General features: G+C 37.1%; 1 protein-coding gene across 23 annotated transcripts in view; it reads right to left on the bottom strand.

Annotated features, from left to right (window-relative positions):
- Positions 1–1,083: 1,083 nt before the first annotated feature.
- The window catches only part of MBD5 (methyl-CpG binding domain protein 5), a 488,069-nt gene continuing 463,775 nt past the window's right edge, over positions 1,084–25,377 (bottom strand). For 17 of the 23 annotated variants that reach the window (XM_086352266.1, XM_086352333.1, XM_086352261.1 and 14 more), the window contains 3 exons: positions 14,893–15,005; positions 5,676–5,751; positions 1,084–1,690 (listed from right to left, as the gene is read on the bottom strand). In XM_086352266.1, coding sequence (XP_086208392.1) covers positions 1,619–1,690; positions 5,676–5,751; positions 14,893–15,005 — 261 coding nt within the window. In that variant the 3' untranslated portion in view covers positions 1,084–1,618. The remainder of the gene's footprint in view (positions 1,691–5,675; positions 5,752–14,892; positions 15,006–25,377) is intronic. The other 6 variants (XM_086352309.1, XM_086352388.1, XM_086352426.1 and 3 more) reach the window with 1 other exon arrangement.

Raw genomic sequence — 25,377 nt, 5'->3', positions numbered from 1 at the left:
GATTAAGGGTTTGGAGGTGGGGCTGGTGGTTCTAAACCAGAACAAAAGGATAAGGAATCCCTTCCTTTGACAATCCGTCAGTTGAATCCAATCCAATCAATTTCAGGCGGGGGGGCCTGAAACTTGGCTCCATTGCCTGGGAGATAGGGTTATACCGTCACCACAAAAAAAAAAAAAAAAAAAAAGAAGAAGAAAATGTGAAAAAAAGACGGAAAATTATGTTGTGCTACATTTCTTATTAATAACCTTGTACTTTACAATGGCTCACAGTTTAAGGTTTTGTATACTTGCAATGTAGTATTTTCTCTCTACATTTGTTTCACATTTTTTACTTACTTAATATAATATAAATAATTTGGTTAATAGATTCAACCTGCACATTTCAGCCACATTAATATATATAAGAATCTGTTAATGGTATAAATAATTCTTTAAATAAAATAAATCTGATATGTTACATAATACTGATAAAAAATTACCATTGCTAATAATTTTGTAAGCCACCTTAACTTCTGGAATAAGTAATACTGATGAATGGATATGAAACTTGGTTTGATGATTTGCATTTATTTTTGCTACTACAGAAAAACTGAATTATAATCAACCTTACCTCTGATAAAGGTTTCAAAGTGGGGGTTTGTCTCCAGATATGGAAACAGAAAGTTTTATCTCGTCAGGTATCGTTTGCAAAAAACCTCAACTCTGAGCGTCCATCGTGGTGCAGCGTAAGTTTTCTAGTTCAACAGGTGGCTATCAAATGTTAACTACAGAAATGACTGAGTAAAATATCCCATCTAAGATTTTTTTATAAAACCTATTCTACTTTAAAACTTAGGTAAAAAAAATATGCAACAAATGGTTGCAGTTTCTGAATTCTTAATTTAGATCTGTGAGCCCTCGTCCCTTTAGAAATCTGCAAGGTTTCAATTTCCTAGACACCCAAAATCAAGTCCAGTGCTTCCAGGCAAGGTTCATTCCAAACAGACAATATAAATGGACACTCGGTGGTGTGCAGTGTATGTCATATTTTCAGGTAATACATCATCATGCCTTTTCTCTGCTGTTAAATACAAAAACAGCATCTTTTACATTATCATAGAAAAGCATTTAGGTTGTATTTTTATTTATCACTTTACACTTGTAGTCTCTGGTAGGTGTACTCCATAGAAACCAAAGAATTTTGTACACTATTTCTTTGTACAATAAAAGATAAAGTGTGCATTAGGTACGCTTGTACATGACAATATTGTACAATATTTACATTTCTGATGTCACCATGAAATTCTGTATTTTCTATATACAACATTGAAAATTCTTCTGAAACATTTGGACTATTTCTTATAATCACAATTTTAGTATTATAGAAAAAGAGTTTCTCAGTAATCTCTTGACCATCTACCACCCTCATCATTCAGGGATTCTGATTGGTTTTCCAGCATTCTGTATCCTTCCTGATCAAAAAATATCATATCACTGTTTCTCTTAGCACCCTGTGGTGGTGGTAACTATCTGCCATAGACTAAATATTGATATAACAGTGGCTATATCAATACTTATCTACAGACATATCTGTGCACATTCCTTTAATAAACACTGCGCATCGGTGGAGTAGTCCCTGTTATCTGGAGATCTTCCTCCTCTTGGGTTTGGGAGGTCTCATCTGTCTGTCTCCCTGTGGGATTTGGTGAACCTGGAAATAAAGAGGTAGGGAAAAAACAACAACAACAGAGATTGAAATCACAAACACCATAGGATTTCTGACAAAGAAACAGGGTAGGCAGCAGACTCTGGCTTTCATTTTCAATCACAGCTATCTTGAGGCATTTAACACTTTTACAAGACTCAGATCTCGGTGTGCCTACAGTCACTACAGAGGATAAGGAATCTTGGAAACTGACAAGCAGAGCAACACTCTGTGGATCTCCCAACAGTGGAATACAGAAGAGGAACTGGAAAAAAATCAAAGTGGGAGAGGGGAGGTGCAGTTGCTACCCCTGCTGTCCATTGAAAATGAAAATAAGACCTTTCCCATCAGAGGTCCCTGGATCACTAACTTTACTGGGGTTCTGGAAAAAGTTGATAAATATATACTAAACATTTTCTTCTTTATTTCATCACTGTACTTATTTTATAACTACTAAGAAGGGTCAAAGATGATAAGAACATGCACACAGCTCAGTCCAAGGAGGTTTACTTATGAGAAGAATAAGGATGGAAAACAGAATATCACTACCATCTGTTGGCAAATCTAAGCTTGTGTAGTCTGGGAAGAGCAATGCATACAACTCATCTTTATACACCAACAGGGAAGCTAGCAGCATTTAGGGCTGTGTATCAGATTGAACAGAGGTGGATGAATAGCAGAACTTGATTCCTAGGTTTCAGACAGCAGGTCTGGTGTTAGGGGCGGAAGACAGGTGCTAGGGAGGTGGTCAGGTGTCCCACATTGTATTGCGGCTGTTGTGGTACTGACAGGAGGGGACAAGGCAAGGTCCAGGAGAGGCAGGATGTGCCCAAGGCAGTGGTAGCTAAACCACGTCAGTCGTGTCCGACTCTGTGCGACCCCATAGACGGCAGCCCACCAGGCTCCCCCGTCCCTGGGATTGTCCAGGCAAGAACACTGGAGTGGGTTGCCATTTCCTTCTCCAATGCATGAAAGTGAAAAGTGAAAGTGAAGTCGCTCAGTCGTGTCCGACTCTTCACAACCCCATGGACTGCAGCCTACCAGGCTCCTCCATCCATGGGATTTTCCAGGCAAGAGTACTGGAGTGGGGTGCCATTGCCTTCTCTGAGGCAGCGGTATAGTACATGCTTAATAACCAGTTCCCCGTGGAGGAACATAAGCCCATTGTAGTGTATGCCAATCTCTGTGGTACAAATGGTTTTTGTTTTTTTTTTCCGAATTTCATTTCCTTTTTTTAAAAATTTTCTAATTATGTTTTTTTTTAATTTAAAATATTTACCATGGCCAATTTCAAGCTACTAATGTGATGTCACAGAACTCAGGCTTAGGAAGAGATGGGCACAGTGGATCTGAAGATCCACTACAAGTTGGTTCAATTGCATGTTGTAAAGATAACGTAATAGCATAGACCATTGCTATTCAGAATCAAATACAGAAAACTATTTTTAAAGGTTTTTTTAATGTGGACCATTTTTAAAGTATTTATTGAATTTGTTACAATATTGCTTTTATGTTTTCATTCTTTGGCTGTGATGTATGTGGGATCTTCACTCCCTGACAAAGAATCAGACCCATACCCCACTCCATTGGAAGGCAAAGTCTTAACCACTGGACTGGTAGGGAAATCCCCAGAAAACTTTTAAAAGTATTACATTTAAAAAATAACACCAATGAGTTTCTCACACTGCCTCATCCTTGTAAATGTTCCATGCTGCTGCTGCTGCTAAGTCGATTCAGTCGTGTCCGACTCTGTGCGATCCCATAGACATCAGCCCACCAGACTCCCCTGCCCCTGAGATTCTCCAGGCAAGAACACTGGAGTGGGTTGCCATTTCCTTCTCCAATGCATGAAAGTGAAAACTGAAAGTGAAGTCGCTCTCTTAGCGACCTCATGGACCGCAGCCTACCAGGCTCCTCCATCCATGGGATTTTCCAGGCAAGAGTACTGGAGTGGGGTGCCATTACATTCTTTAAAACCACTAGTCTCTGATAAAGAGTCTATTGAAACCTTTTATAAATTGAGGAAAGAAGCCTTTATTCAAAGTTGCAAATTAGTTACCTGTGGACCAAATGAAGCCTAGAAAGGGATTGGTTTAGCCCTATGGTGTTTTAATATTTTAAAAATAGCTGGCAACACTAAATAATGAGAAATTTTACTTTCAGACTTGCAGTGTTGCATGAAAAAATGGGAAGATCTTGCAACAGTGGCACAGATCCCCACATGGCTCTAGCTCCCTGCAGCATGGAAGCAGAAGCTCCTTCTAGAGAGAATACAGTCCTCATGTTGCCATGGCCCCCATCACTCCTGACTGCTTGCTGGCCACAAAGGCCAAAGATCTTGAGAGAGACATTAGCGAGATGCCTGCCAAACACAATTCTCCTCTTCCTGAGCAGGCATGGTGTACAATACTTTTACCAGTCCCCTTGAATTAAGAAGGCCACGTGACTGGGTCAAACCAGTGGAAAGTCAACAGAACAGATGAACTTCCCGGTCTGGCCCATGAAACCTTATCCTGCCGTCCTCTGGGTACATGGTCTTCTCTCCCGCTGCTGGGTTGGATGCTAAGGATGTGATGGAGCACTCTGAGACCCTAGGGAATGGGGGACACTAGATATAGAAAGAACCTGAGCCCCTAAATGATTGTGTGAAGCAAGACTTACTCAACCAGAATGAGACCCAAGTGAGGAACAGCCTTTTTAAGCCATTAAGCCTCTAAGACTGAGAGTTGGTACGTAGCCTACCTTGACCAGGGCATCTTGGTTGGCATTTCTTAATCCACTAAAATCACTGTTTCACTCAAACCTGATCCCCTGTATTTAATGATACTATTTGCCCAGCCCTAGAAGGTGTTTCAGGGGCTTCCCTGGTGGCTCAGACGGTAAAGAATCTGCCTGCAATGCAGGAGACCTGGGTTTGATCCCTGGGTTGGGAAGATCCCCTGGAGAAGGGAATGATAATCTACTCCAGTTATCTTGTCTGGAGAATTCCAAGGACAGAGGAGCCTGGTTGGTTATACTCCATGGGATTGCAAAGAGTAGGACACGACTGAGTTACTAATGCACACACACAGAAAGTGTTTGAGTTTATAATCTCTGCTCCAGACTTTTCCTATAATTCTATCAGGAAATTAAACATCTCAGGGCCTCAGTTTACCCATCTTTGAAATGATGGTTTGGATCACAAAATCTTGTACCAATCCCAATGCACTACGAATGTGTAAAAACTTATATCTGTCATTCAGTAGCCATTTGATGGCTTGTTAGGATTCAGATAACCTTGTTAACACAATAACAACTAAAAGAAATCACCCTTTCATTGCTGAGTAGCTTTGGATAAGTCACATTTTTTAGAAATTATCAAAATTATAGTTTGAGTGTTTATGTTAGCCAATATGTAAATTAGAGAATGATGATTAAACTCACATTCAACACCATTACATACAACATTCAATAAAAATGTAAAGAAAAAGTAGACACTTTAAAACCAGAGGTTATAGTGTTAAATATCAATAATTTAGCAATAGGATTTGGGGCCAAATATTTAATACCTAAACTTTTTTTAGGTAATAGCAGAAAGGAAATGAAATGACTATATACTCTTGGTCTTGACCCTATGTTCAATTTCCCTTTTTGTTCTATGGTAGAGTGAAATTTATATTATTGAATACTTAGGCAGCACTAATAATCACTGCTATTCTAAGAGTCAAATGCAAAAGCTATGATTTTAACTTCAATGTTTTGCTGCGCACATTTTAAAAGTATTTTATGTGAGGAAAAAAGTTACTTACCTCAGAAAAAATACATAGTTAATACCACTAGATTATTTTTTCTTAAGTTATTTTTAATTTTTTATGATAGCAGTCTTTTTTGAGCCCAGTAATTTAGTATTGCTACGTGAGTTGCCTGACAATATTTAAGAGACTTTACCAAAAAGTATAATACAATTTATTTTCAAAGAAACACAGTATAATGGAAAAATAAATTAACTTACAGTCCCAGACATTTTGTCCAGTTCACTCATGGCCTCATGAATAGCAGCTTCTAAATGGTTATTTAGCTTTCCACTTCTGGAATTAACGAAAACAACACAGTAGATTAAAAAATTAAAGAAAAAAAAATCTCAATTTAATTCCCTAATCAGAAAACAGAGTACCAATTCCATGAAAGAAAGTCAATTTATATTCACATTTGGACAATTCTGATGACACAACACTCTGGGATTCTCATGACTGAACACCAATCAATGATAAGGTCACATAACTACAGGAAAAACAAATTGAACCGATGATTAGGGAAAGTGTTCTTTCCCCTTCCACATGTTTCTTCGACCGTCTGATGATTTTGCAAGGAAGCTGGGCAACGGGTCTCTATTTCCACAGACAGAGCTTGTGCTCTTAGATCCGGCCTGCTCCGCATTGCCTTTTGTTCTGGCTTGTCTTTCTCAGGCTGTGTGTCTGGAGGAAGGGCTCTGAACTGCAGGCTCTGGCCACTAGGGAGCTCCCTCTGCCCTCTCTGGAGCATCCTGGCTTCAGGAGTTCAGCAAATGAAGGCTGAAATCCTGGTGCACTTTCATTACAGGTGGGAAACAGCTTAACCTGGCACACCTGAGGCTCTGCCACATTTCCCCGCCCCCGCCTCCCCAAAAGCAAAATGACAAAACTATTTGACAAGATAAAGAATGATGGTCTCAGAATGTCTATCACTCGTCTGACCTTTTCTCTCTACTCAGCATACCAGGCTTCCCTAGTGGCTCAGACAGTAAAGCGTCTGTCTGCAATGCAGGAGACCCAGGTTTGATCCCTGGGTTGGGAAGACCCCCTGGAGAAGGAAATGGCAGCCCATTCGAGTACTCTTGCCTGGAAAACTCCATGGACAGAGGAGTCTGGTAGGCTACAGCCCATGGGGTTGCAAAAAGTCCGACATGACTGAGCGACTTCACTTTCACTTTTCACTTGCAGCATACCACTACAGGTATTTAACATATGGAGAATCTGCCATGACTGAAACGTTTAACTAGGAAGCTAATGAACTAATTACTAAAACAAGGCAAATCCGCACTATCTACCTCTAGGAATTATGTCCACTCTAACTTTTCCTTCTTGATGCATACAAAGAATTACCCAATTACTCTGAGTACTAAGGTGATTCATTTCATTTATCTCATCCCGATGATTACTAGAGAAGGTGTAGAGGTAAATGGCCTTCCAAGAGTTAAGTCCTAGCCCAGCATTTACATGGAGATTGGAAATTTGCAGTTGTAGAAGAATTTGGCTCATAGTCCCATTTAGTTTGGCTCACATTGTGTTTAAAAACATATTTGAACTTTACTGGAATGCTTCTAGATGAGGCCCTTTGGTTTACCACAGTCCTCACCAAGTTTTACCCTCATACAACAGGACTGGACAATTCACGCAGTTAGTTTCTGTATACAATCATTAAGTAGTATACTGCTAGGTATACACATCGTGGATGCTCCATATGGTGTCTAAATAATGTGTCCAAAGCTAAAACAACGGCTCTATGTTTTGGGAAACTTATATGCACTTAAGTCAGTTTAACTGAAAGAAAAGATTGTAACTGAACTATAAGAGCAATGCAGCATCAACCTTAACTTTTGTTGGCCTGAAAGCTAGCCTACAGCTTTTATATTCTTCCCATTTATGCAGAAAAGTGCATAGAACAAGTTATCAACCCCTATCAAACCTATTTCCAAAAAAACCTGCTAATAAATTACATATTTCTTTTAATTCTTTTATTAAAAATTTAAACTAAAGTTCCCATTTGATATAAATTCCCAGTCTCATTCTCTCCCACCCTCCTCCCCGAAGGCAACTGTGTTGTGTATTCCTATAAAGAAAGAAAATGAAATTGCTCAGTCGTGTCTGACTCTTTGCGATCCCATGGACTGCAGACCACCAGGCTCCTCTGTCCATGGAATTCTCTAGGCAAGAATTCTGGAGTGGGTAGCCTTTCTCTTCTCCAGGGGATCTTCCCAACCCAGGGATTGAACCTGGGTCTCCCGCATTGCAGGCAGATTCTTTACCATCTGAGCCACAAGGGAAGCTGTGTATTCCTATGGCGTGTTTTAATATTTTATATGATATATCCATGAACAGTACCTACTATTGTCTTTTATGTGTTTTTTAAATATATATCATATCAAATGTGTCCTGATATAAGTACCATTCTACAACTTATCTCTTTTCTTTTATTGCTATTTTTGAGTATGTCCCAGTTGATATATAGTCACATGCTATCTTTTATTCACCTACTTATTCCAGTTTTACAGGGCCCTGGTCATCTCATGGGGTCAGGCTGAGTTGTTTTCCCACCGAGGAGTTTGCTAAGCATGATTCTGGGGAGGAATGCAATCCCAGGACTCTGTAGGGCTATTTAAGCTGAGCTAGAGTTGGGCTGGGTTGAGGCCCCTTTTGTGGCTTGTTTAGCAAAGGTCTTGACAGTATCACATACTGCCCAGCTATCTGACAATATTACGCTTTGTGCAATGTGTTAAATAGCTTTATCTTTACTATTTCTTTTGTATTTGTATAAAAGTGTGAAGATAAGTTTTAAAAGATATTTGTTATGCATTTTTATTATCTTATGGGTTTAAAATTGACTACATAAAAGTCTAAATGTCTAAAAAAAAAGGAAAATATTTCAGTGAAAAACCTTCAGAGAATCTGGGTTCTATTATCTTTAATAACAAAAATAGCTAGTATTTATTGAATATTTTAAGGCTTCCCTAATGGCTTGGATGGTAAAGAATCTGCCTGCAATGTGGAAGACCTGGGTTCAATCCCTGGGTAGGAAGATCCCCTGGAGAAGGGAATGGCAACCCACTCCAGTGTTCTTCCCTGGGAAATCCATGGACAGAGGCTACAGTCCACGGGATTATAAAGAGTTGCACACGACTAAGCGACTAACACTTTCACTTTTTTATATATGCCAAGAATTGAATTAAATCTTTATATATATTACTTCATTTAATCCTTATAACAACTCAATGAAGTAGCTGTTACAACAGCTGTTTGTATGTCACACTTGATTTTTTAGGGAAAACTGGTGAAACCAATTATAATTTTATGACAAAGAAGATGATATTTAACTGTAAATAATCTTCCAAAGTAATAGAGGCATAAAAGTTTTGTTCTTTAATATGAAAAATTTCAACAGCATCTACATTAAAGTATAAAAATAATTCAACATTATTTGTTGAATGAACAGACAAAATTTTAGGAGTTTGTGAGTTCATTCTTCAACAAGATATTTAAAATATTTATAAACTCCTTGTATTAGTTTAAGGTAATTAGTACAATGTTTTTCCTTTGACAAACTTAAGCAGTTATTAGAGGGTGAAATGACTACTTTTGGAAGAGAGAATAAATATGGAGATATGGGGCATGAAATTACATGAATATATCATGGAAATCAAGAGGTACAGAGAGACTTTCTGGATGTCAAATCTGCATACCATATTCATACTAGCTGGTCAAGTCAGGAAAAATGAGCTTAAAAGAGGAAGAAAAAGCTCCATGAGTCCATGAAATGAATAATTAGTCAAAATTCAATCTTCTAGTCCAGAGGCCCTCCTTGTCGAGTCTCTTCTACTATTTTCTCTTCCCCACTGACATTTAATAATAAACATTTTTACTAATGGACACTCTAAAAGCTACTTGATTAAGCAATAGATGTTCATATAATCACATTTCTAGTTATTAATGGAGATAATTGCCACTTCTCATGTTCATTGCCTATATTGTCACACATTATCCTTATCTTTATTAATTAAAAAAAGAAGCCAGGTACACATCTGTGAATAGTACGAGAAATAAGAGGGAAGTGAGAATTGCACATTGCTCTGGACTATCAGTTCAGAATTTAAGAAACTCACTTCATGTAGACCAGAACAAACTTGGATCAGACCTAAATGTCAAGAATCTTGGATTCTAAAACCTAATCTGTAGGGAAAGTACGCAGATTAAAAAAAATTTAACACATGAGAGATCAAGATGGTAGTATACGAGGACACTGACAACTGCATGTTGAATAGCTCTCACTGAAAATGACGTGGAGACTGGCATAACGACTTTTCTACAACTAAAACTGTCCACATAGAATCTGGTAGGAATGGAGGAAAAGCTATTGGGAACCACACACAGAAGAGGAAGGCAGGATCGCAGGCTTGGAGATCTTCCCTGGGGAGCAACTCTGGGAAGATGGGCCCCTTAGCTGGTTTGAAAACAGGTAGGGCTTATGACAACCCACTCCAGTACTCTTGCCTGGAAAATCCCATGGATGGAGGAGCCTGGTAGGCTGCAGTCCATGGGGTCGCTAGGAGTCAGACACGACTGAGCGACTTCACTTTCACTTTTCACTTTCATGCACTGGAGAGGGAAATGGCAACCCATTCCAGTGTTCTTGCCTGGAGAATCCCAGGACGGGGGAGCCTGGTGGGCTGCCGTCTCTGGGGTCGCACAGAGTCGGACACGACTAAAGCGACTTAGCAGCAGCAGCAGCAGGGCTTACCGGAGGGCTGTTAGAAACCAAGACTCTGCTTTTGAAGTGTGCATGCACGTGCACAGACTTGCTTACTCCCACCCCCACCCCCACCTGCCTCCCTGCTCCAGCACAGTGGAGAGGCAGCAGACTAGAAATAGCCTGGTATTCTGGCTGGCTTGCCAGCACACTCCCTGGCCTGCACTGGGGCCCTGCTCCAGCTCTTCTTGCTCTGGCACTGCCCTCCACTATAGTAAAGGCTGCCACTGCCAACGAGAGCGCACACACTTAGAGGGAACAGAGATGCACAGACCCTCTGACTAGGGCAGAGGCAGTCATTGCCAGTGTGCATATCCCTGCCCACAACTGGAGGGAGGAGAACTAACTCAAGTGAGAACACTAATTCAAAAGATACATGTACCTCCATGTTCACAGCAGCATTATTTACAATAGCCAAGATATGGAAGCAACCTAAGTGTGTCTACCAATAGATGAAAGGGTAAAGTGGTGTGTGTGTATATATATATATACACACACAATGCGACTGCTACACAGCCATAAAAAGGAACGAAACTTTGCCATTTGCAACAACATGGATGGATGTGGGAGGTACTGCGCTTAGTGAAGTAAGTCAGCGAAATAAAAATATTGTATGTTTTCACTTACATGCAGAATCTAAAAAACAAAAAATGAACATAACAAACCAGAAACAGACTCACAGATACACAGAACAAACAGTGGTTACCAGTAGGGAAGGGGTGGGGTGAGGGGCAAGATAGGGGAACAGGATTAAGAAGTACATAGTATTAGGTATAAAATAAGATACAAGGATATAGTATACAGCACAGGAAGTATAATCAGTATTTTATAATAACTTTAAATGGAGTTTAATCTATAAAAATATTGCATCACTGTGTTGTACACCTGAAATAACATAATACCATAAATCAACTAATTTCAATTTTTAAAAATAAAGAAAATTTAATACAACAAGTATCATTTCTTGGTTTTAAAGTGTTTACGTTTTATGTTTACTTTTATGTTTATGTTATCACTTTATCACTTTCCAGATTCACAAAAATAAGGTTACTGAGTACATATATATGTACATATAGACAGAAGATTTGATCCTTACTTTAAAAAAAATCGTAACATATCTAAAAGTTACACAAATTTTTTTTCTTTAATGAAGCTATTTCCACTTTTAAGTACAAAATGGCCCTAAGTAATTCTTCAATAAATATGTAAATATTTCCTTTGTGATTAGGCAGTAATAAGCAAATCACTTTAAAGATATTTATAGTATAGTATGATTATAGCATATTGAGGGTTACATGACTATATAATGCTCTAAACATCTAATATGGTGACAGTGTTTCAAATGGTAAAAATATGTAATTATTTTGTTTCACCTATATCTTTATAAGAAAAATAATGGTTTACTAAATACCATGTGCTAAGAACTGTGCTAAGGCTCTCTTTAGAACAATTCTAGGAGGTTGGTATTAATATCCCACTTTAGAAATGAAGTATTTAGACTCAGAGAGGTTAAACAACATACTCAAGGGTACACATAGCCAGGTAATGATGGAAACATCTGAACTCAGGCCACAACCCAAACTTTCAGCCACCTTGTTCTTGCCACCTGCCTTTTTTAGTTTCTTTCTCCTTGTCTATAAAACTAGCCAGATATTTGTTAGCTCAAATTTCTTTCCAGTTATTCTTTGGGAACTTTTCACATAAAGGGTAGAAAGAAGAGTAAATAATAGATACCAACTCTCTCTGTTCCTTTTTATTTAATCTTCAATCCATGGCCATTTTATTTTTATATGTGCCATTCTACCAGAAACTGTTCTCACTGAGGTCACCAATGGCCTCCAAACTGCCCAGTCCAAATGGAGATGTTTCAGATCTTCTCTTACTGGACCTCTGTTTTTCATTGTATTATCCCAGAAATTCGTGGTCTTTGGCTTTTAACACCCAACTCCCCTACCCTCTGGTTTTCCACCTTTCTGACCATTATTTCCATCTCTTTCATTATCTCCAGTAAATGTTCAAATGCCCCAGAGTTCGCTCTTTAGTCCATTGTTCAAATTGGTCAAAGTACCTCTGTGTGACTGAAGTCATTTTTCATAGTCAAATACCATTTCTTCCCAGTTTCAGACTTGGGTCTGTGGAATCACAGGAACCTCACGTTGCACTCGACAGTTTTCTACTGTACGCCCATTTCAGTGCTTCCACTGCCCACTAAGGCACCCGAGAGTTGTCCTTGATTACCTGTTCTCCTTCACATTCCAGCCAATCACCATGATGTTCCGTCAATTTTATCTCCTAAATGTTTCTTGACCACATTCTTTCTCCTCTGTTCTCATGGGTCCCCTCCTGGTTTGAGTCTTCCTCCTCTCTTGTCCCCTGACATGGCCTTCTAAATGGATGTCCTTGTCTCCAATACTGTTCCCCTAAAATATATCCTCCATACAGCCACAGCTAAAGTGAAAAATTCAACCATCTGTCCCCTTAGGCACTTCCAATAACGTAAAGACCTCTGAGGCCTTACCAGGCCCTTTATGGTCTGGCTCCTGCTTATACGTTTGGTTCCATCTCTTACAATTTCCTCTCCCCCAAATCTAACTGCCAACCTCATCTAAACACTGTTCCAGCCCATCCCATCTTGTCCTTGTTTCCTGTGTCTGGCTAATATCTATGTAGTGTGTAAGGCCTGGCTGAGGTATCATCTCCTCTAGGACATCTTCCGTTACCTGAGTTTAATGTCACTTCTCCGTGATCCCAAAATACACTACACTTATTCCTGTCACTGCAAATTTAACATCTTAATTATTTGTTTCTAAATCTGCCTCCTTCACTAAACAGTGAAGTCCTGGGACTACTGTGTTGTGCCTGGTTGGCATAGACGCTTTTGCTAAATCAGTCTCCTTGACTTGGGAAATAAATAAATGATTGGGTTCAACATACCATTTATCACTTATGTGGCCTTTACCTAATTATTTAAGCTATTTGGGTCTGAGTGTCCTCATCAAAAATGGGTTCAGTAATTCTGGCCCATCTTCTGATTGGGAGAATAGAATAATGGATTTTAAATCATATATGCAAAATGTAAAGTGTTCTACGAGGCATTTATAAGGCAAGTCCTTCTAAGTATAGACAATGGTCTGATAAACAAAGCTGTTTTGCTTCATATTTTTGTCTTTTACCTTGGTTCCTTTAGATAATGCTACTCAGGACCCATATAAATTCACCTCAAATAGTAAGCTGGCTTTGAAGGAAATTTTTTACGTTGCTGTTTATTACTCATTACCTTTCAGAAATTGCTTAATAGCAAATTTATGAGGAAAATACAGCTCATTTCAAGGCAGTATATCTAAATACTTGTGTTATCAACAGTTTTGGATATGTTGCACATAATCCAGCTAACTGGCATATCTCACTGAAGGAAAGATTTCAGGGATATTTTACTTATAATAAACAAGTACTACTGAATATTCTAAAGCAAATGGCCAATGAAAATTCGTGATGTAGGTAGCTTGCAATTTCCCTCCTTTCATCCAGACCTTGTATTAATTCTATAGGCTTTATCCTGCTACTAAGCTCTTCATTGTTTCACTTCAGTCAGAATAGAGGGTGCTTGACTCACTTTATCAGATCTATAGCGAATCTGGCAATTCACTTGGCCCTCACCGAAACCACTGCCAATCTGCCATCTTCCAAAGGAGTGTTGAACACAGACACACAGGTGTTAACCCACTGCAGCTGACGTCTCTTTTATGAAACATTCTAGTGAGGTGAAGAGAGTCCCCAAGATTTGTTGCATTCTAAAATTTTAGCTCTGGCAAGAATTACTGAGGACACCACTAAGAGAATGACTGCCCTTTAAAAGATGTCATTATCATTATGTAAGTCTTTTATACAAGATACGCTGCTAATCATTACAATTTCATAATTTATAGACATTTGATAATATGAAAATTATAGTAGCTGAGTAGGTGTATTGATGATATATATTAAAATAATTTTCCATGTACACATACAGAAGCACATTTATAGTTCTCTATCTTAAAATGAAATAATAGTTATGATATATGACTACATTGTATTACATACAAGTTATGTAATAAACATTATCTACTTGTCAATACTATGTTTACTCAAAATATAAAGATCTGGAAAAACTTGAATAATTAAGAATAAAGTCCCAAAGTTCAACTTATTATAATTCTGAAGAAAGTCTATTGCCCCTGCTCCAAGAAAATAATTACTTTTCATCACTTTGACTAACAACAGGTAATCTGCCAAAATTATTCACATGTGTACAACAAGGGGGGTCATTCCCCCTCCCAAAGTATTTAAATTACAAAGGGATACACTTTCACTACACTTTCAGAGACTATTTCATTGTTACATGTTGAGACTATTAATCATATTTTCTTTTCTCTCAAGGGAGAGGGATGGAGATGGGGGGGTAAGGGAAGAGCTGATGAAGAGGGAAGTCCCCCACACAGTATACATTGTTTCAGAAAATATTTTCTGTAGGAGCTAATTCATCTATAATAGTCCTCTTGGATGATAACTATTAAATTGTACTTAGGCAGGGCTCAAGATGGACTAAATCAGTGAGATTTCATTGTCCCTTTGAAGGAAAGCCAGTAAATTATATCCTTAAAAAACAAAACCGGAAAAAAAGTTGTGCTTACTTTCTGTTCCTTTTCCGGGCTCGGCTGTAGGCTTCTAAACCTTCCGTTAGTGTCTTCAACTTCTCGGGCTCCACCTGAGTGAAGGCATGAAGACCAGACCACATTACCCAGACCTGCAATTGTTAACACTGTTTTTACTTTCCTGCCAGACAAGCAGGTGCTTGTACGGCACTCGGGGGAGGGAGGCTTAATTCTCACTGTTCTGTCCTCGCTGGGGCAGAGGTTGATTCCGTGGCTCCAGGCTGCAACATCAACGGAAATGAAAGACTGGGTGGCTTTCAGAATGTCAACATTTTCAAGGTAATGTTTGAAGAACAAAACTTGGAACTTAAATAACCTTTAATTCACAAAATCATGTGAGTCAGAGATCCTGGTCTGCTTTTTGCACTGCCTGATGCTCAGCAACTGTGATTCTGTATTCCATCAGATGAAAAACAGCGGTGGTGAGTGAGGGTGCTGGGCTTTGGAGCCAGCACATAGAAGTTTGCATCTGACCTCACTTTCTAGCATGAATAACACCCTTAAATTCCCTGAGCCTCCTAAAATTTGGATAATTTAGAGAAATATTTAGTTTGTTAAATCTTCGCTGTTAGCCAAAGCTTTGGCTTTCAAAAATAAAGACACTTCAAGAAAATTTTCCCGAGGACATTAATACCTACCTTCCTGCTAGAACTGCGGTGAGAATTAAAATACAACAAACATGGTGAACACAGCCAAGCACAGAATAGCTAGTCTTACATAGTGGTGTGTTAGGCTCTGCAGAGGCCAGGAAAAAAAAACAAAAAACAAAAACAAACGAGTAGGGTAGTAGGCTGCATGTAGTCCCTACTGATGTGGAAAGAGGGTGTGGCTACTTCTGATGGGCGTGTCCTCTCCGGGGTCCTGCTTTAACACTGCCAGCCTAGGCTACATGACACTTGCTGCCTCATCACTGTAAGCCACCAACTGGTGGCTGGGGGTTTGGTGGGGGAGGGAGGTGCAGTTTTTGCCACCTGCCCCTAATACTCTCTATCATAGTTCTTGAAGTCACTTCTCCTAAGGAAAACAATTAACAAATAGGAAATTTAATATGCAAATAAAAACACACTTAGAAAAGCACTGTAACTTTTACTGATCTTAAACACAATCTCAGTAGAAACAGTATTGCTTGCTGTGTAAATATAGCTTCAAATTAAGTCCTCCCCCCACTCCTCAACCCAGTTTTCCCCCACCCTGCACTCCTTTAATAAAAAAATTCAGAGGTTGCCAAGACACCTTAATGGGTAAGAAAATACACTCTAATAAACAAGGAAATGATTAACTTTTGTCTTTGAATCTTCCTGACTCATGAATACTGTTCATAAATAACTTTCTTTGACTTCTTCAAATCTAGTACACAGTGATGATTATTAACAAAGGGTCTCCATTGTCATCTGAAAACAAGCATTTCTAATTATTCAATGAGAATAACAGTCAAATAATGGAAATAGTTTCCTTTTCATAACTTTTGTATTTTGTCCCAAGGGATCCAAATACCTTACATACACAAATTCACTGTGGATTGTGTGCCAGAACAAGATATAACTTTGTTCCAATAACATTTCTACAGGAGTAGTCAAGTGTCTTATTGGAATGACTGGAAAAGCTTAAGTAAGATGAATATATCCATGTGTTTTTATTTTTAAAGGTACCTGGATACCTTTTCACATTTTATGTTAGAAATGGGATTCCATCTTGTACTCACTCACACAAAGAAATTATGAAAGATAGCTCACAATTAATTTATAGCTAATTCCCCTTATATTTAAATTAGTTTCTTGGCACCAAGAAGAAAGCTCTCCTATAATAGGAGCTTCTGTTAGACACAAACTGGTATAGTGAGAGATCTCAGAAAGGATTGATACAGGCAACAGAAAGCAGATTCACAGTGAAATAATGCAACATGCCACAGTGAAAACTTATCCCATTGGTCTCGATTTTTAAAAACTAAGTTAGCATAGAAAAAGACATGTAATCTAAAAATCCAAAATATTAGATAAAAAAGGAGAAATAAAAATCATAGTTATTGTGAAAAAAAAAACCTAAGTTAGGTCAAATGATTTTTAAAAAATCGTCTATTTTTAATTAAGAAATAAGGGGCAGTAAAAGCATTTCTTGCACATTTATTATGTAGAAGGCACTGTTTTATTATTTCATGTGGTAATACTGCACACTAGCATTGTTATTTTACAGATGGGCCTAAGTGAGTTTAAGTTACATGGCCAGCATCAAAACTCAGGATGGCCCCAAAGCAACCTTTCTCTGCCACGTCAACTCTAATACATGCTGAAATACACATATACTATATAGAGAGATGTGTATGTGTGTGTATGCATATATACACACACATGTAAGTATATATGTCTATATATACATGCTCAAAAAATTAGGTCAAATTATAAATCCAGTTTTTATTTACAGAAATTTAGATGATGCTTGCTCAAATTTATCTTCAAAAATTTTTTTTACACTTGAATAATTTTCTGGTGATTTTTAAAACTAATTCTCCACCATGATTTCTTCATTTAAATATGCCTCTAAGGTTCTAAGGTACTTGTAATAAATATATTATTTATAAAGGATTCAATGACCTTGAAAGAGAAAGCAATGAGAGTGATTTCTGAAACTATAAGATACACATCACTTTGTATTTCTAATATGACAAAATCATACATATCCAGAGGTAAATGTTCAGTTTATTTGGTTTCAGAATTTTAGTACTCTTTGGTATTGTGAAATATAATACATGAAGAGTGTGTGTTTTTTTGGGGAATATTCATCCACTTACACAATATTCAAGAAAGTCTTTAAAGATAACCCCCTACAAAGGTATCAGGGAACAACAAAATAAATTCCATTTCTAGTCAAATAGAAACCGTATTTAATGATTTAATGAACACTCATAAATTAATTAGCTAACTTGTAAATAAAGAAAGTACTGGGAATCAAATACATAAATATAACATTAAAAAGATTAAACATATACATATTTTTAAATAAAACTTACACTGAAGGAGCAAGTAATTTAAGATACTTACTATTTTAATCTGGAATTTAATAATCTTATATTCCTATATATTCACAAGCCAGAAGTTTCATAAATTATTTGATTTCTATCTTGGTGAGAAATTTGGGGAGGACTTTATATCTTTACTCATATCGGCCAACATATTTTCATTCTAACCATGATGATGCTAATAGTAGTGGCTATCATGGTATAACTGTGTACCTATATGATTTAGGAATTAGAAAAAGGTAACCAGACTTTATGTATTTATAGTACACATATTATCTCATGTATAAATATACACATATGCTGAATTTTTAACTTCTAAATCCCTTTTTTCATTCCTTCAGATTCTTTTTTTTTTTCTTCAGATTTTTTAGATTTAATAATTCTTTGGCATAACTAGACCTATAGCCTGTTCAGTAAGGTTAGAAACATACCCATAAAACCAGACATGATTATATGGTGGATGTTTAAAAGTTTCCTGAACAAGTCTGAAACTATGGCTGCTTATTTTGTTCACAAGGCACATATTAAAGATTTGATAATTGTTTGATCTGAGGTCAGCACAGTAGCATGGAGTGTATCTCAGAAGTAAGTCTATGACATAAAAGAAGACATAAACATTTCAGAGACAGAGTGACCCTCTGAAAGTGTGCTACAGTGTATATTAGAAGAATCTGGATTAAAGATCCCAGATCACTTTTGAGCCAATTAACTAGAGAAGATGTCAAAACTCCCTTCAGGTGTTAATCCCCGATAACAGGATTAAATCTCTTGGTGATTCCTTTGCTGGTACTTAGTGCTGAGGCTAAGCTGTCACACAAAGGTTAAAAGACAAGAGCACAGCCATATCACAGATTTCACAGCAGAGAGAAAGCAGCTGACCTCAGCCGCCCCTGTTCCTTCTTCACTTCCCCATCCCTTTTTTAGAGTGTCCTCAGTTCCTATTGCTGGGGAATGGTATCATGCAAAGAGCACTAAGGTGAGAGTTAGGAGACCAGGGTTGAGCCTTGGTTTAACTGCTTGTGGTTTGTGTCTTTAGGAATGCCTCTTTCCTGAGGTCCAAATGGAAATAGGTGTGCACATCTTTATGGGTCATTGAGATTATCTTACTTGGATTATCTAAGGATGAAGGTGCTTTATAAACACCAATGCAGTCTTTCCCAAGTGCCACTTGTGGCATGTGAAACTGTTTCAGGTGGAACATATACCGTTAAACATTTTTAATAGTGATATATTCATATAAATTTATATTAGAAAAATACAAAAACATTATACCTATGTTTTCACATATATCTTAGAATAAGACTAGAAGTTATTTTTAAAGTGGTTTGAACAGTGCCTACTACATAATGTGTCAAAAATATTTGTTGAATGAATAAAAAATGAGTAAATAAGAATTTGAGGACAAATTTTAAGTATTTGTATAGGTAACATGTGACTTGAGCTGAAATCTCGGAAAATCAATAAGCAGTAAGCAAATATGAGGCATTTATTAGGTTTATTATCAAACATTTATTAAGTAGTAACTACTTTAATCTTTAACCTGAAAAAGTCCTGCTAACTTAAGTGCAATATTTCAATATTTTTTCAAGTATGGGAATTAATGATAAATAATTTGGGGTAGAAAGTTGACTCACCTGTGACAGAAAGGATGAATTTAACAATAATACTTAAGGAAAATTCATAAAGTGAACCACAGTTTTTTCAAATGGACTAAGCCAATCGACATTATTGCAGTTTTAGTCAGTGGCACTATCTGAGGGTTTTTTTTTTCCTTTCATCTTCACTTCATATAGAAGCATTTTTAAGTACTAGAGAACTGTACTATAGGACTAGAGTAAATCTATTCTAAATGTGACAACAAATTTTATATAGATCCATAATACATACAGAATTAAATGTTTTGAATAAACTTGTACTTTCAAGGATACGCTGTTGAAGAGTTCATGTAGCAGAAGCATGTATTTGCCTCATACTTGAGATTCCATTTGCTAGTAACCATGTGACAACTGTATGGACAAGCTCAAGAACTCCATACTCAGTTGGAAGGGAGACAGGCCCCCTCCTTTTCCTCTTTAATCTTCCTCAGGGGGAAAAAAGCTTCACAGTATTCCACAATTACTAAAGTTTACCTCAACTTTGTTCTCAGTTTAGTCTTTTCCCCAATATTCATATTTTTGGTGTTACCTAGTTTTTCCTTTTTATTATCTTTCAAATTTTGATCAGGCACTGCTTTTGTCTGGATTTTATCTTGCTTATTACTTTCCAAAAATTATTCTTTTTCAAAAATATTCTGTTGCTGCAGACCATTGATTGCCCCAGCCACCCCACCAGTCAAAATGCAGCCCAAATATCGTGGATACTGATTGGGTATAGAGAAAATAATTCATTTTCAGAAATGGTTAAGAAAATATATATGGAAAAGGAAATATACAAAGAATACTTTCAACAGAGAATGACAGTACCAAAGAACACAAATAGCTAACACTGATAAGCCCAGAAAGAATATTCTTCAAAGTAAAAGTGTTTAAACACCACAGAAGGGCACACCTTCCAAATTTAGTTCCCAGGCTCAACTTCTTAGGTTATACACCTGCAGAATACCACTGTAAGCCGTCTCTGGTTTTGCTCCATACCATCAAAACATGAGTGCATGTGATAGTGAATAACAAACAGAAAGTGACTGTCCCAAAATAAATCTGGCATGAGTTTTAATAATGATGAGTTCTGTCTGTTTTGAACAACACTCAGAAAGCTACTTTTATCTCCTCCTGCCAAATATAACCATGTGGAAAAAAGTCAGAGTGAATCTAGAGAAGGAGCACCCTACTCATTGCTTTTAAAAACTTCTTCATTTAACCAGGTGATTCTTCTGGATAATTAGGAATGTCTCTACCTGTCCAACAACAACAAACATTTCATTGAAAAGAAACATTTTGGTGCCAATACAGAAATAAATTCTTGCCTAAATTTGCCTCCAGTCAGAATACACACTGAACATAAGAACAACGAAATACGAAGACCAATGGGACAATGTTCAAAAATAAAAATAAACCACTTAGAAAAAAAAATTTTCATTTTTTTGATTACTATTTGAGTCAACACTTTTAGGCTAGTTAATGTAAGATCAAAGATGGTAGATGATAATTAAAAAATATGTTTTAGGAAAAAAAAGAACATTTTTTCTGCTTTAAAATAATTATTGAAATAAATGCATAAAGATAAGCATCTCCCCCCACAGTTGCACAGGGTTAAAATGTCTGTACATTGTAGTGTATACGTGTAATGCCAGCAGAAGCCATTTTCCTCTCCAAGAATTCCTTAATACTGTGCCAAGATCTGGCAGTACATTTCTCCAGCTCTGACTAAGCACTGAGGTCTTATTCTTGGCTGCTAAATCTGAAGCTATAAAGGGTTCATGGTTCAGAGAGAAACCTGCACCACTTCTTTAGAAAAAGTATACATATCTTCTAGAATGTTCTTATTACAAACTGATAGGCAAGGGGAAAATGTATTAGTAAGGAGATACCACTTCCTGAATGGTATTATATAAGGCACATTTTATCCTTCCAGTGCTGTAACATAGCTTCAGTATTGGGACAGTATTAAATAGGGGTGATTCAGCCCAACTTTTCACAGACTGTTAAAAATCTCTACTAATTAATACTGTTGAGTGTTTTGGTGGGTTGGTGGGTAGAGGAAGAATGTCTGAGTTTACAGTTTTTAGAAACAGTGAGGAGAGGGGGACTTTCAAGTTTATTCACCAAACTTAAGTCCTTTAAAATCTTTCCAAGTAGAACTCCTGCCTAAAATGAACAGTTAACATTAATTCATAATCAAATATGCCAATTTGTATGCAATGTCCTGAGGTTCATAAAAAATAGTTATTAACTATTTCATTCATGAAATATGTTATTACTATCCTTTAATACCCAACTTGGTTAATTAGTCCTTTATTTATGGATAATTCATGGATAGGTATACAATATTGAAGGTCAAATGACCACAATTTTGTAATGGTGGAATCCAAATTCATAAGGTTGTTTAATACAGAGAACAGAGAGGAGGAGGTTAATTTTTACTGAGCCTCTTTTCTGTATCATCTATTTATGGTGGTGGATGGTTCAGTCGCGAAGTTGTGTCTGACTCTTTGCGACCGCATGTACTGTAGCCTGCCAGGCTCCTCTGTCCATGGGATTTTCCCAGGCAAGAATACTGGAGTGGGTTGCCATTTTCCTCTCCAGAGGATCTTCCTGACCCAGGAATCGAACCCAGGTCTCCTGCATCTCAGACAGATTCTTTACTGACTGAGCTACGACGGAAGCCCCATCTATTTATAGTATTGCATTTAACATCATTCTGAGTAGGAATTAATATTCCCACTTGAGGAGCTCTGGAAATTAATACACCCACTCAGGACCATTTAGGTAACTAGTAGAGCTGTTTTTAAGCTCACATCAGAATGCCCAAAGCCCTTTCTCTCTAGTCTCCTCCGCTGTGTTCACACAGTATTTGATAGTTAGAAATCCTACCTCCTAGAAAGTAATCTGGGAAACTGCAGGATATTTCTAATGCACTATTAGCAATTCTACTACATTTAACACCCCACTGAAGATTTAAAAATGTCTTTTTAAATCATAAGCTGACCAAGTCATTTACACTCATGACAAACAGTTAGCTAAAGTATCAGGTTATGGACAACTTGGAGATCTCAGTCCCTGCTCCATTCGCAGCCCTGACCTATCAGTCCAGAGACTATTGAGGCAACCTGAAAACATGAGAGGTGTCCGGCTTATTCTGAATTAGTTACCTGTAATCGTGATAATTATTTTTTTTCTAGTTTTTGTTGTTCAGTTGCTCAGTCGTGACTGACTCTTTGTGACCTGTGCTGGACTGCAGCATGCCAGGCTTTCCTGTCCTTCACTATCTCCTGGAGTTTGCTGAACCTCATGTCCATTGAGTTGGTGATGCCATCATCCAACCATCTCCTCTGTCGCCCCCTTCTCCTCCTGCCCTCAATCTTTCCCAGATTTTTTCTTCTCTGCTTCTAAAAAGAATTTGAAGTGACTTGTTGAGAACAAAGATACTAACAAAAAATAAACGATAGGTTTGTGAGATATAGGGAGTGGGAGGAGATAATAAACCTGTTCTAAAATTTGAATTAACATAGATGCTATCTGGTAGGGTCTGACAGCATCTTGGATTAATTTACTCAGGTGAACATAGAAATACTAGTATGAAAAATGGAGAGGCTGAAAAGGTTTTAAATGATCATGTGTAAGAAAATTTTTCTGCAAACCGTTTCTTCTGAGATACTACAGAGAGAATTACAGGGGAAAATGGTTCACATTCCATATCAGCAAGATGGAATTAATAAGATTTTACTATAATAAACAAATTGTTCATGAAGTCAGTCTCTTTCTCTCTTGACTTTATTAAAATGTCAGGCACTGCCACAGTATATGGAAGAAAACCTAATGTACTGCTTACCTTTTTAAAAGCATAAGTCTGGTTATAAATGCACAAGGCTTTATGTATCTGACATTGTGAGAACTAAGAGGTTCAATGTAAATGAAATTTACATCATAATTGGTTCACAGTTTTAAACCAATTTTAATGTAAAATATGTTTTACAGGAAATCTTTTCAGACAGATCATGCTTTGTCTTACACAGATATTAACCACAGTTTAATCTTTTCTAGATGAACCAGGATCACCAAGACATCAGGCAAAGGACATTTGGCTGAAGTCAGAGAGACCTGTTTTTGAAATTTCACCTTTTCTGGTGTTCACCTTTTCTGGAGAACGGTGTTTGACTAGCTGGGCATCATTAATAAGGAAGACCTTCCTTTGTTTTGTGAACTATAGGAGAAAAAAAGGGGTTGTGAAGTAGCACTTTGCTTGTTTATGTGCAAAAGTGAGCTGTCCTGAAAAGACCAGAGATATTTTAAAATGTTAAGTGCCCTAGAGCTTTTAAGACTGATATACTTTGCTTTTTAATGACAGGTAAATATTTCATGTGTTATCATTAATATTTCATTATAAATTTTTAGTTTTTCATCTCTAAATGTATGCTTTCAATTACTTTCTCTGATTTACTAAAAGTATTTTTAGTGTATCTTTTTATCAAGATTTTGATATCAAAGTTGTAAGAATGTAAAATTACAATGTCAGCCAATGGGTGAGGGGATATTTGAATTTACATAAACAATTTTATGCTCCCTGTTAGGAATTAATCTATTGTCAATAACAAGGAAAAAGGATCTGGATTTTGTGAAACACTTTTACTTTATAGTGATTGAAAACCAGCTGATTATTCAAATAAAGTAAAAAAATGTTTCTTGGACTCTTAGATAATGATTTTTTTTTTTTTAGGTGCATCTCCCTAAACATCAGTGAGGAAGTTCAATCCCGGGAGTTTGCTAACACAGACTAAGCAGAAGATTAGGATCATGGTTTAAACTGAAATGTGTTAAAAGTATGTGCCTTTATTCTCCTAAGGACATAAAAAGATATTCAGACAAGGCTTGTAGGACAGGAAGAATGTTTCCAGGGAAGGGAAGCCATAATCTTTTTGTTAGTTAAGTTTTTTGGATAAAGTGGCACATAAAAAAAACTTGATTTTATTTGCACAGATTATAAAACAGTTCAATGTCTACATCATAATAAAAGCCCAATTTTGCTGTTTCTAATTATTTCTTGAATAAACTGTCAAAAATATTTAGGTTTATCAGCCCAAAGAATGTTTGTCTGGTCTTGGAGAGATTAGAGAGTAAAATGTTTTATGAATAGGAATATGGAATTCATTTTCTTATCAAAGGTAGAAACATTATGCTGAAAGTGTACCCTGACAAGTATATATTAGGCATTATAAGCAATGGGTTTAAGGACCTCCCGGTCATTTGGAGAAAGACAATCCTTTTATTGTGCTGGCAAAAGGCTTTTGGTTTCCTTTGCCATTAAACCTAAATGCCAGTGGAGGTTTGAGCAGAGTTGAAATAGCTTTATACAATATAATCTTTAAGAGAATAATATATACCTGTAAAAGGAATTTTTATTTCCTAAGGAGATGAAAAATTACATGTTTCTTCATCCTATGTAGGGAATGTGCATTATTTTCATCTCCTGCTCAGATATAAATTTTTCTATCTACTTTGAACATTCTGCACATTTCTTGCCTAATGAGTCAATTCTACCAATTGTGGGGAGGGGGAAAGCTCAGAAGACCCTTACTAATTTCTTCTAAATTGAATGGTAGTTTCATGGAGAAGTTTTCATTTAATTTATGTGATCAGATTGTGTTAAGTAGAACCAGACTATGGGGTTAAACAGTTCCATATGTTTCAAAGACCCAGAACTTTTCCTGAAAGGAGACACCATTCTAAACTCAGATGTTACCTCCTGCTTCCAGAAATGGCTGCAACTCCACCCCAGTGTTAGCTTCTCCCCAGTTT

The sequence above is a fragment of the Bos grunniens genome, chromosome 2 (assembly GCF_055505025.1).
Source record: "Bos grunniens cultivar Pamir isolate PY7600 chromosome 2, Bosgru_T2T1.0, whole genome shotgun sequence".
NCBI classification, from domain to species: Eukaryota; Metazoa; Chordata; class Mammalia; order Artiodactyla; family Bovidae; genus Bos; species Bos grunniens.
This window is presented reverse-complemented; position numbering and strand designations above follow the sequence as displayed.